The 12,583-nt window shown below is 35.9% G+C and overlaps 1 protein-coding gene across 2 annotated transcripts in view; it reads left to right on the top strand.

The window, feature by feature from the left end:
* Positions 1-11,306, top strand: part of LOC107673909 (ras association domain-containing protein 4-like) — a 24,076-nt gene extending 12,770 nt beyond the window's left edge. For both annotated transcript variants that reach the window (XM_016467725.1, XM_016467724.1), the window contains 9 exons: positions 5,579-5,724; positions 6,737-6,807; positions 7,029-7,180; positions 8,757-8,858; positions 8,935-8,986; positions 9,085-9,206; positions 10,188-10,285; positions 10,373-10,438; positions 11,069-11,306. In XM_016467725.1, coding sequence (XP_016323211.1) covers positions 5,579-5,724; positions 6,737-6,807; positions 7,029-7,180; positions 8,757-8,858; positions 8,935-8,986; positions 9,085-9,206; positions 10,188-10,285; positions 10,373-10,438; positions 11,069-11,111 — 852 coding nt within the window. In that variant the 3' untranslated portion in view covers positions 11,112-11,306. The remainder of the gene's footprint in view (positions 1-5,578; positions 5,725-6,736; positions 6,808-7,028; positions 7,181-8,756; positions 8,859-8,934; positions 8,987-9,084; positions 9,207-10,187; positions 10,286-10,372; positions 10,439-11,068) is intronic.
* Positions 11,307-12,583: the final 1,277 nt, after the last annotated feature.

The raw sequence follows: 12,583 nt of genomic DNA, 5'->3' as shown, positions 1-12,583 counted from the left end.
TACAAATTCAGTCCCATTAAACATATTTTATTAGCCTACATGACACCCATGTCTGGTTCTTGCCTAAAAAGACTGGGTTTATGATATTTGTAGTTAATAGATTTGGCTGCTTTTAGCCTTACCCTGGAGTTGGTCCACCCTCCGCCTATGGCTGCACACACTCGAATATTTGGTTTGAACTGTTTTGGAACAGTGTTGTAAATACAACTTAACCACTGATTTCTAGTCGTGTCCTCTTTTGGAAGGCCAAACAAAGTATTTTCGCTTTCACAACGAAAAACACAGCGACTCCACAACATGGCAGCAGTGGCAACAGCGAGAATAAAAGTTATGCCTTCTTTCTTTGTGTCTTTCCACATCATGATGTAGACATGTGGGGGCATGTTAGAACGAGCCGTTTTAGGAGGGTGTGGTTGACTCTTAACTTTTATAAAGAATATCTCTTTGGATTTGAGACTTTAGTCTTTGCAACTTTACAGATCTTCTTTATGCACCAAAAGCTTGTAACACTCCAAAGAGAAAGGAAAAATTGAAATCGCATCATATGACCCCTTTAAAAACTTGCTCTGACAAGGGAGAGAACCCGTCTATCCACCCGCAAGTAACGGTAAGACTTTTTAGCTCAAAGCGCTGACTTGGCTCATTCTGTAAAGCCGGGAACACACTAATGTCAGGCCGATTATGAATGTAATTTGGGCTCAGATAGCCCAAATAGATAGGTGTTTTCAGTCGGTGTTTAAAGTCGTGTAGTGTGCGGTGTCTAAAGTATTTAAGACCAGCTGTTGCCAGTCCTCCTCACAAAGATTATTTTCATAAATTTAGTTAGGCTACTGACGCCGGCGACTTACTGCACATGTTTCTAAATATGTAGGTCTATTAATTTAAATAACGAATTAACAAATTTTAAAAATCACAAACATGACATTTCTGAATAAAATAAATTTATACACTTTAGTTATATATAATATAGCCTATTTGAGGAAATAATAGGCTATGATGAGGAAATACTGTGCCTTGAATAGGCTACATTCGGAATAAAAAAAGCCGTATTTCATCTTCGCTCTAACTAATACTCTTGATGTGGACAGGTTGTAGCTAATCTGCAACAGTAGCCTAAAGAAAACACGTTTTTTTTACCAACATGTTTCCTCCGTCTTCAGGCGGCATGTCAGAATCAGAGCGTTCACTGAGCGCCCTTTGCTTGTTGTGTTTAGACAGTGGTGTAAAATTAAAAAGTTGCATGCAGCCAACAGAGGACGCCCTTAGATTCTGAAATGGACTTAAATGGATAGTTCACCCAAAAAAAGATTTTGTCATAAATTACTCACGCTCATGTTGTTCCAAACCTTTACGAATTTCTTTCTTCTGTTGAACACAAAAGAAAATATTTTGAAGAATGACAATGAGTAAACGATGACGGATTTTATTTTTGATGAACAATCCCTTTAAGCTTATCTCACACAAATACTGTAGTGTCATCTCTTGCCTTGGGGACCTGATATAACAGCATATGTGGTTTTAACCACAAAGAAAATTGCTGTTGTATTTTAGCCTCTGGCTTTGTTTTATTTGCATAAATTGCTCAAGGGATAATACTGTGGGAAGCTTTTCCTGATCTGTGAAAATTAAAGTATACAGAAATCTTTATGTCAGTGATAGATAGCTAGTACTGCCATAACATATTTAGAAGCTGATTGTAATATGTTGCAATTTTGTATGTCCTTTTCTTCCCTATATCTTATCTATGCTTAACACATATCTAGATCATGTGATGTGTATTTATACATATCATTAATATGTATAAGCACTTATAAATATACATTAATATTTATACATGACTGACTATAATTATATCATTAGCATTTCTTTATCAGGTTTAAACAAACACATTCACTTACACAGAGATAGATAGTTAGATAGATAGATAGATAGATAGATAGATAGATAGACAGACATTTTAGTCAAGGACACATAAAATACATTCTTAAATTTTGTTACAAAAAAAGCAACATAGAAAATCATGACTTGAACAGCTTGTAAACATTAGCATCTTTGTGCAAAAAGTCTGTTCAGACAATAAATTAAGAAGTTCAGTTCATGAGATCCTCCATTGAGTTCATCCATCACTCGTTCGGTATTATCCTCCCATCAGCATGTCTTTAAGCTTTGGCTCATTAAAGTAACCACAAAGCAGCAGGTGCACTGTCAGTCCTGCGCAAATCCTCTCCGTGTGACTGTAAGTGAGTCTGCGCAAACAACCAGTCCAGTGGGTCTTTAAGTGCCGCGGTCCACCTGACTGTTGAACCTCAGCCTGACCTCGTCCAGACCCAGGGAAGCACGGCGGGGCTGCAGAGCCCGGGAAGCACTGCGTGACGTTGAGGTAGAGCCTGCATGCTTCCCCACAGGCTTACGCCTCTGAGTCCTGGATATCCTCAAAGGGCCACAAGTAGGCTGGGCAAGTTCTTTGATGGAGTTCATGTATTCCTCCAGGGACTGAGAGAGGTCCTCGTGCGACTCTGTTATTGTCGGTAGTGGAGCCACAGACAAGAGTAATCTTCTGGGTTTCATCCTGGAGAGAGATGAGACACAATTAGGTATTCATGCATTCTGCATATGCAAATAAAGGTTCCAAAAGGATTTTTGGTAACACTTTCTATGAAGCCCGTATTTATAATACATTATAAGGGTATTCTTAAGGCATTATAATGAACGCATAATGCATTATAAAAAAACGTATAATATATCAACTCATGAATAATCATAACAACAATTATAATACATCATAATACTTACGTATTTGTGGTTATAAGTTTAAGAGTATGATTATTTATAACACAGAATGAACACCTTATTAAATCTACTTAATTTACAGTATAATGGATTGTATCATATCTTGACATTGTTTATTTAAGATCTGCACAGTATCTTCCTACAGCTTGTGAGTGGTTAGATGTTGAGTGTTATTTGAGTGTTTCCTGTGGAGCTAATGTTAATTAATCGATGTGAGCTTAATACTCCAACTGAAAAAAATTCAATGTTTTATATGGTTACATTTTATTTTGATGGTCCCCTTAATCAATCGACTATAAGCAACTTTGCAACTACATGCCAACTAACTCTCATTAGAGTATTAGTATGCTCAAGAATGGTAGAATCTAGTATGGTAGAGTAAGTTGACGTACTTGCAAATACACTTATGATCAGTTTATCTGTTGGTTGACCATCAAAATAAAGTTATAATATATTTACAGTAGCAGACATACTAATACTCTAATGACCGCTAGTTGATATGTAGTTGCAGAGTCACTTATCAACAGCTGTCTAAAGGGTACCATCAAAATAATCAAACTGATATTACAATAAAAATAGTTCAAAGCAAATGTGTCATATTACACATTCATCTGATCTGATTTTATGGCTGTTTGAGAGAAATTATTATTATTATTATTATTACTACTTATAAGTGGTCTTTGACCACTTTAAGTAAAGTAGCATAAGAAAAATGGCAAGATATGAGACTTATAATACATTATAACTATGAGAAATATAATCCATTGTAAAAGTGGATGCAACGTGTTCATTGTGTTATAAATCATCATACTCTTAAAAGCTATAACCACAAATAAGTAAATATTATAATATATTAAAACTGTTCTTATGAATATTCATGAGATGATACAACATATTATAAGTTTTTTTTATAATGCATTATGCATTCATTATAATGCCTTACAAATACCTTTATATAATGTATTATAAATACGGGCTTCATAGAAAGTGTTACCGGGTTTTTTTTTTTTTGCACCAAGGCCATATAAGAACTAATTTTTTGTTCCCCAAAGGATCTTAATAGTGAACAGTTCTTAAAAGAACCATTGTTTTTCTTAGTGTGAAAAAGGTTTTAAAAATCTAACAAACTTTTCCACTATAAAGCACCAATTTTGGTTCACCAAAGAACCTTTCAGTGATCAGTTCTTAGAAACATTTTTCTTAGTGTGAAGAACATTTAAAAAATCTAAAGAATCATTGCCAAGAACCTTTTGTGCAATGGACAGATTCCACACTCTCAAATATAAAGCATCCAAAAGGGGTTCCCAAAAGAACCTTTTAGTGAATAGTTCTTAAAAGGACCTTTTTTTCTTATTGTGAAGAACATCTTAATATTCTAAAAAACCTTTTTCCACTGCAAAGAATCCTTTGTGCAGTAGAAGGTTTCCATAGATGTTAAACATTCTTCATGGAACCATAGATGCCAATAAAGAACCTTTATTTTTTAAAGAGTGTATAATGACATTTGAAAGTCAAGAAATGTTTAGTTGTAATAAACCTAGATCATTCAGTAACTCAAATATCTCAAACTTACCTGTAGGACAAGCTTGTAGGATCACAGTGCTGATTGTTGTGCAGAGGTTGTGTCTGAGACTGTGTTTGGTTTGATCTGGTTTAGAGGCAGCACACCACCTTTTATAAGGCCACGGCAGTAACGGACCATAAGCCAAGGCTAATGGCACTAAATTTAGCTAAGCTTTGACCTTGCATGCCTGACAGGAAGAGTGTGTGTGCTGAACGGAGAGTAGAGAGGAAGCTGACCAATGGGACCCCGCCGCAACTGCCCCAAATGTTTACTTTGCAGGAACAATGAGGCCCTGGGAGCCCTCAGCCTTCCACCTACATGACACTTGACTGCACTCACTCACAATTACAACAGCTCCCGACACCATTACAATATTTTATTTTGGTCGCAGGCTTTTGTTGAAGATCAGGTCCTCACAGATCCATTGGTGGAAAGTCTGGTGGGCTGCAGCTCTGAACTCTGTCTTGCTTTGTGACTGTGTTGAATGATTATTTAGTTAAAGAATCACAAGAATCTCCTGTTGAGGACTGAACAATTGAGAATTTAATAACTTTCTGTGAAATCAGAACATAAATAGCCTAGGACTGAAATGAGATGTTGACACAAGTTCTTCCATCTATATAATTATGTAAATGTCACCATAAAGGAGTTTGTTTAAAACACAGTGGTTTTGTGGTTTGTTGAATTAACGTGTCACTGTGGGGCTTTAAGTTGAAATGCAGCTGTGGTAATAATATAAGATGTATAATGTTCACATGTGAATTGTGTTTTCTCACCTCAGATTCACCTTTCAGCTAAAACCAAAGTTATACAGTAGAGCTACGAAAGGTTCTCATCAAATTAGGTTAAATCCTTTAATTGCACAAAAATAGAAGGTTGTGACAGGTTGATCTGCTACAATTAGTTATTTTAAGCAGCTGTCCTGAATGTTGCTGAATGTTTGGCTGTCTGTCTGTCTGTCTGGCTGTCCGTCCGTCCGTCCGTCCGTCTATCCATCTAATAATACATCGAATAATATACATCGAATAATACATCTGGTACTTCTGCTATACTGTTGTACTCCTCCCAAAGTGACTTTCCATAACTTCACCGCCTCCAATTGAATATCTGCAGTTTGCAACTGCCTCTTCAGCACGTACACTTGAAACAGAGCTGAGACACGAGCCAGCAGGATTTCCTCCATCTGACAAAAGAGTTAATGATTATTATTATTATTTCTTGCAGGAGGAGGGTGAGCTGTTCGTGGAGGGTTTACTCAACATCTCCTGGGGTCTGAGGAGGCCAATCAGACTCCAAATGTACGATGATAACGAACGCTTTCGATACGCCTGCACGGGTGCGTGGAGGTCGGAGAGCTCAGAGTCCAGCAGGTGGGTGGAACTGCCTGAATGCTGCTGCTACACCGCACCCAGATGTGTCCTTTCCTTCATTAGGTCATAACTCCATCTGTTTTTCTCTCTACCTCAGTCATAGACGTCTCAAGACATGAGCCAGGATTTGATATGGGCGTAGGGCTTTTTTGTAGGTTAAATGGCTGCTCCTTTATTTTCTCGGTCAGCTCAGATTTGATCATACTGTATAGATGCTGTGTACTTTTCCTAAAAGCCAACAAATAATTCAACAAGTAATTCTGTTGGTGTTTATGACCTGTGGCCATTGTTAGAAAGGTTTGTTTTGAGGAATATTTTGACATATGGGTGAAACTAAGTGAAAGCTGCGGTTATGTGGCATTGCTCAACAGAGGAACTGGATATTCAGAGTACTGGACTACTTCTTATTCTCACGTGCAGCACTCTTCTCTATCATGGACATTTTAATCAGCTTTAATGTTCAAAGCTGCAGCAACCTTGATTTGATACTGTGAGCAAAAAGATTCAGCACGTGAGGATAAGACGACTGTCATTGTGCTAGCAGTTTATACAAGTAAATTGTAATATTGTGTAGCAACAACAGATAAATCAGAGTAATCAGGTGTTTCTCTTTCCAATGAAAGATTCCAGTTACTCTTTTTAATAGTAAAAAATATTTACATGAATTGAATTAATTAGTTAATTATTGGCATTTTCCAGGGTTATTGTAATTAGCTAAAAGTAAAACTAAAACCATAAATAATGTCCCTATATCCCAAATATTAGTAACAAAAATTAGATTTCAAATTTTCCAAATGTCATTTAAATAAATAGACAATAAAATTCATAAAATGTAAAATGATATCTTGAGATGGACAAACTAAGTTTTTAAAAGTTAAACGTTTCCTTTTACTAAACCTTTGTTTAAAAAAAAAAATTATATTAGCTATTTTTGTAACTCATTCATGAAAATAATTTTTTATAAAGCTTAGTTTTCCATTATGTATTTTAATTGTGTTTTTATTGTTTACAGGAATGAAAATGCTGAACACCAGTTTTGTTCAGAGCCCAACAACAACAAAATCAGTGCCTCACCTGCACCCAGTGAGTATGAAAATTATCCATATCTCTCCACACACAATTAGGAAGATCTTATCAAAAAGGTTATTGATTTGTGTTGTAAAATTGACAACATTGTTGGTTGTTATAGATTATAGTTATTAACTGAGCTAAATGCATATCTAGATGTTCACCACATGTTTACAACACATCAATGAATGCCTCATCTTAATATTAGCCTGCTCTTATCTCTGGTTCCGCTGCAGGTGTGCAGGAGGACGTCCCTCAACTGCTGAGAACAAGAAGTGACGCAAGCTTTGTGAATATCCAAAGAAGATCCAAAATCCACAACACTGACGATTCACAGAGGATAAAAAGACACCGCTTCTCCATCAACGGCCATTTTTACAACCACAAAGTCATTTTTTGTTTTACTTTGACGTTTTTACTTTAATATAATAAAAAGCACAGTTAACCTTAGTGCATTTGAACAGTGACTATCTATAAAGCTTTCACCTAGAGATCAGCAGGGTAGTGTCTCAGATGGAAGGCAGGGATGAATTGGAACTACTCCATGCTCCAAGTTCAGGACAATAGTACAATAGTGCTCATTGAAAGACAGCACGCCTTGTGCCTGGCAAGGGGCCTGTGCTCTCATAAAGTGCCACAGCAGCATCTGTGATAGGAAGTGTCCGTCGTCTAAGTGTTTATGTTGTACATCAGTGTTTTGAGATGGATGCAGGTGCTGAGAGGCAGTGTTTTCCTGTGCAGGCCTTCCCTTTGGCTGCACCATGTGCTTTTATTATCAATTGTCATCTGCTTCTCTCTTAAATGGTCCTTTAAGGTCATATGATTTGGCCTGGTGCCTCTGCAGAGATAGATAGATAGATAGATAGATAGATAGATAGTTGAAAGACAGCACGCCTTGTGCCTGGCAAGGGGCCTGTGCTCTCATAAAGTGCCACAGCAGCATCTGTGATAGGAAGTGTCCGTCGTCTAAGTGTTTATGTTGTACATCAGTGTTTTGAGATGGATGCAGGTGCTGAGAGGCAGTGTTTTCCTGTGCAGGCCTTCCCTTTGGCTGCACCATGTGCTTTTATTATCAATTGTCATCTGCTTCTCTCTTAAATGGTCCTTTAAGGTCATATGATTTGGCCTGGTGCCTCTGCAGAGATAGATAGATAGATAGATAGATAGACAGAGACAGACAGACAGATAGATAGATAGATAGATAGATAGATAGATAGATAGATATTTCAGATACTATTATATTTTTTATGTTTTTGATTTTATTTGATGTATATTCTGCTTTCATTTTAATTACAGTTTTAGTCATTTTTTTAGTTATGTTTTTTTAGTTCATTTTTATTAGTTACAGTATGTTTGTTTTAATATCGTTTTTTATTCATTTTATTTCAGTTATAGTTTTAATTATACATCAAGTTACTTATACTTTACTTATACTTAGTACATCAAGTTACTGAATGAAATAAGAAATGTTGCTTTGGCAACTAGCTGAAATAAAATAGGTTAAACATTTTTTAAATATTTTATTTTATTTCTATTGTTTATTTTATTGCAACAGTGTGAATCACGAATGGGAATAAGCCTAAAAAATGAACTCCTATAGCAACACTGTGTTTTGTTTCTGCCATTGCTGCTTTTGTTTTCTTTTTTATTATGGTTTTTACAGCAATTGTACACTATAATTTATCGTTGCTTTATTGTGAACAAAAAAGTGTCTGCTAAACATATCTGAATGAAATAATCATCTGTTGACAAAGAAGACTGATGACCACAGATTATATTACCTGTCATATTTCATTATTCTATATTGTACAGTAAGAACATTATATTCATTTTAGTGCAGCCTATATTTTTTCAAATCTCATATGCCAGATTTTACACTAATTGTGTACCACATAATTTATGAAAGATTACACAATTAATTATTGCTGAAATTGATCTCCTTTTTGCACATTTTTTTTTTACAGACATCAGTTTTTACTCCATCATATGGATCAGTGACTAATGTGCGAGTGAACAGCACTTTGACAACACAGCAAGTTCTTAACCTGCTTCTTAATAAGTTTCGGGTAAGTTTTCCCTTATTCAGCTGAATGCCACAATCTTTTACTCCTTGTTAATTCCCTGTTCTGTACTTCGGTACAGGTTGAGAATAAGGCAGATGAGTTTGGCCTCTACCTAGTCCACGAATCAGGGGGTAAGGCTTTGCATTCTTATTTTTATTATAAACTTATTTTTAACAAAAGTCAACTGATCTGCAGATTATAAGATTTGTTCCCCATCTTTTGTCTTTAGAGAAAACAAAACTTAAGGACACAGAATATCCTTTGGTATCTCGTCTGTTGCATGGTCCATGTGAAAAAATCGCCAGAATATTTATTATGGAAAAGGACCTTGGTGAAGAGATTACATATGATGTAAGTATTTTGAACATTTGTACAGTTCACAATAGGTCATTCAGAACGTGCTTTCCCTGGCAAACTTACATTCTGTTGTTCAAATATAGATGCAGTAAACAATAGTTACTTCCAAGTGCTACATATCAAGTCTAATTTTAGGATCCTATCCTAGGGACTAACAATAGTACAAATATTTCTATTGCAGACTAAGGCCCCTATTTTAACGATCTAAGCGCATGGTCTAAAGCGCACGGCGCAGGTGCACTCAGGGCGTGTCCGAATCCACTTTTGCTAGTTTAACGACGGGAAAACGGTCGGCGCGCCCGGGCGCATGGTCTAAACGGGTTGTCCCTATTCTCTTAATGAGTAATGGGTGTTTTTTGGGCGTAACGTGCAAGAAACCAATCAGAGTCTCATCTCCCATCCCCTTTAAAAGCCAGTTGCGCGCGCGCCATGGCGGGTTCGCTATTTACATTAATTTTTCATTTTTAAAAATGTTTGTGTGCTGCTGCTCGTCCGTGTGTGTAATAAGCAAAGTGTACGCGCGTTGTGCACCCACCTATAGGCGCATATTACTAACGCACTCTTTAAATAACAAAGAAAAAATATTGCGCCAGACTTTAGACCAGGTTTGAGTTGGTCTATGGCGCAGTCTATTTTCAGTTCCTCAAAATAGCAACGCGCCAACAATGCGCCTGAACACACCTCTTTTTTAGACCAGCACGCCCATGGGCGCACAAATGGGCGCAAATGCATTTGCTATTTAAACAACGCGACGCAGGACGGGAAAATGAGAACTGCGTCGGGCTGAAACTAGCAAAAACACTTGCGCCGCGCCTTGCACTGCATTGCGCCGGGTGTATGACAGGGCCCTAAACATTCATTGTAAAATTAAAATGTTGATGCACATGTGCAAGTTCTCTTTGCTATTTTTGTTAATATTCAAAATATTCTGTGCTTATATTTCAACGGTTAATGCATTAATGCATTGTCTTGCAGGTTGCACAGTATATTAAGTTTGAAATGCCTGTTTTGGACAGTTTCATCAAGAAATTGAAAGAGGAGGAAGAGAGAGAGATTTTAAAACTAACAAGAAAGTAAGTTTCACAAAATTCTGTTTCACAAAAACAACACTTTTTTATTCTTTTGTACATTTTAATCTATTGTACTCTTGTTTTTCACAGATACAGTGCACTGAGGTCAATGATGTTGCAAAAATTGGATGGCATCTCTAACACTACATATTATGTGTGAGAAAATATGCTGGCAGTTTAGATCAGAGGCATCTTCTCTGTTGTACAGTCAACAGCAGTGAGCCACAGATTGCTAGTTTTAGGTTTTTCATTTTGGTGAAGGCATCAATGCAATAACTAGTATATAAAAAGTATAGGCTACTGTAATTAACAACTAGTAATTAGCAACTGTAAGCAATTCTCAGGCGTTACAAATTACCTAGAATGTTATTTTATGATGCACTTATGCTCCATGACTTTGAAAGACAAACTATTTTTTGTTTGTTTCTTAAACTTAGAACATATACACCCCTAACATGTTTCTACAGTAACAATATTACCTTTTATACATTTTAAAATAAAACTAATATATGAGGAATTGTGTTAATTTGGTCTCATGTTTGTTTTTCTAACATACTGTACAGTGTCACGAGTTTTGTACTCACATATAGAATATCTAATTCATGACACCTTTAATAAATTCCAGCAGACTTTGGACAACATTAAAAGTCAGTTTGCTATTATCATTATATTTAAAATTGATGCTCATGAACCTATTCTTACAATACAATTTCTTAGTGCTTCATTACATTATCTCTTAATCACTGTTTTATCGCTTGAGAACAAATGTTGTGCTGTTTCCCTCAGGTTCACAATGAGTATTTCTTATTGTTCTTTGAGTGACCCATGAGTCAGTTCCCACAAGCGATAAAAGTTAATGTTATTGAGACTAAAGACATGAAGTCAGTGCCTTCTGGCTGGAGAGCCCATGTTACACAGTGGGAGGCATCCTGGGAACAAGGAACATTACATTACTCCAGGTGGTTCCCACTTCCTTTAAACTTTGCGCTTGTGTACGCTTGTCAGTCTTTTATGCCACAAACATCATTCTATTGTATGATATGTTAGTTGTGATTTGTAAATAATGATTTTAAATGTTTTTGTATTCAATAACGTGATTTGTAACTGAAATGTATTTTTATATTCTATTTTTGGGAACAATTCAGGACTATTTCTGGCTTCAGTAATACCAGCTTTTAACTTGTGTATTTTTAGCACTATTATCTGAGGAAACCCAGGAACTTAGCCTTTTCTGTGTTTAGACCATAGAATGTAAAAGAAAAAAGAAAAAAAGACAGCCTTGTAACTGGTTGGGTTGCTAATGTTAACGTTACCAACAAAATAAAAATTTAGCATCGGCAAATAATAATATACTGCCCCCTTCTGGCCAGAAACAGTTTCTGTCTTATGCTTTCTAAGTGAAAGTACCTAACAGAAAGGCTGTAAACTACATTTTGGACGTTAGGGTGTACAAAATGGCGTATTAATGCGGATAATTAAGTAAATTCAAAATTCAAGACCTGTCGTTTTTATACATGTCATAATTGACATTTAAGGTGCTAAAATTAAAAATTCAGCCAAAAATGGTTAATAATGTAATAATAATAATAAACTTTAAATTTTTATCATTTCCCAAAAGTTGGCTAACGTTACCTAGGCTACATCATCAGTGAAAATCAGTAAAATTAATAAATACGAAAAATAAATAGCTATTTATATATGACACATGACCAGGCATTACGTTTGGAATTATCTTATATTGGGGGGCCTTTGATTCAAAAAGGTTGAGAAGTGTTACTAAGGTTTTGAGTTAAAGTCCATTTTTTTCTATAGCTGTTGGGTTAACATGTGAACCCAATAAAACCACACTGGAATACGGACAGGCAAGGGTCAACTATATGATGAAAGTACATTTTAACTAATAGGTTGAATCGTTCTGAGGACAAAGGTATTCTTTGTAAATGTCAGGTTAGGGCAAGTTATGTTAAGTTAAGTTATTAATTTTTGAAAAATAGGCTCATTTTCCCCAAAAGTTGGCTAACGTTACCTACATCATCAGTGAAAATCAGTAAAATTAATAAATACGAAAAATAAATAGCTATTTATATATGACACATGACCAGGCATTACGTTTGGAGGGAACATCTGACGAAAACAAATAATAAAATAAAAATATTAATTTAAGTATCGAGTGCTTATAAAGGTAAACGGAAATTACTTCGTTTGTCGTGTGCAATGAAAGTAATATGACCTGTTAAAATAGACCTGTTTAACCTTTTCGGATATATTAAAGTAACAGAGAGGAACCATGCAGACAGTCAT

The sequence above is a fragment of the Sinocyclocheilus anshuiensis genome, unplaced genomic scaffold, assembly GCF_001515605.1.
Source record: "Sinocyclocheilus anshuiensis isolate Anshui unplaced genomic scaffold, SAMN03320099.WGS_v1.1 scaffold292, whole genome shotgun sequence".
Taxonomy (NCBI): Eukaryota; Metazoa; Chordata; class Actinopteri; order Cypriniformes; family Cyprinidae; genus Sinocyclocheilus; species Sinocyclocheilus anshuiensis.
This window is presented reverse-complemented; position numbering and strand designations above follow the sequence as displayed.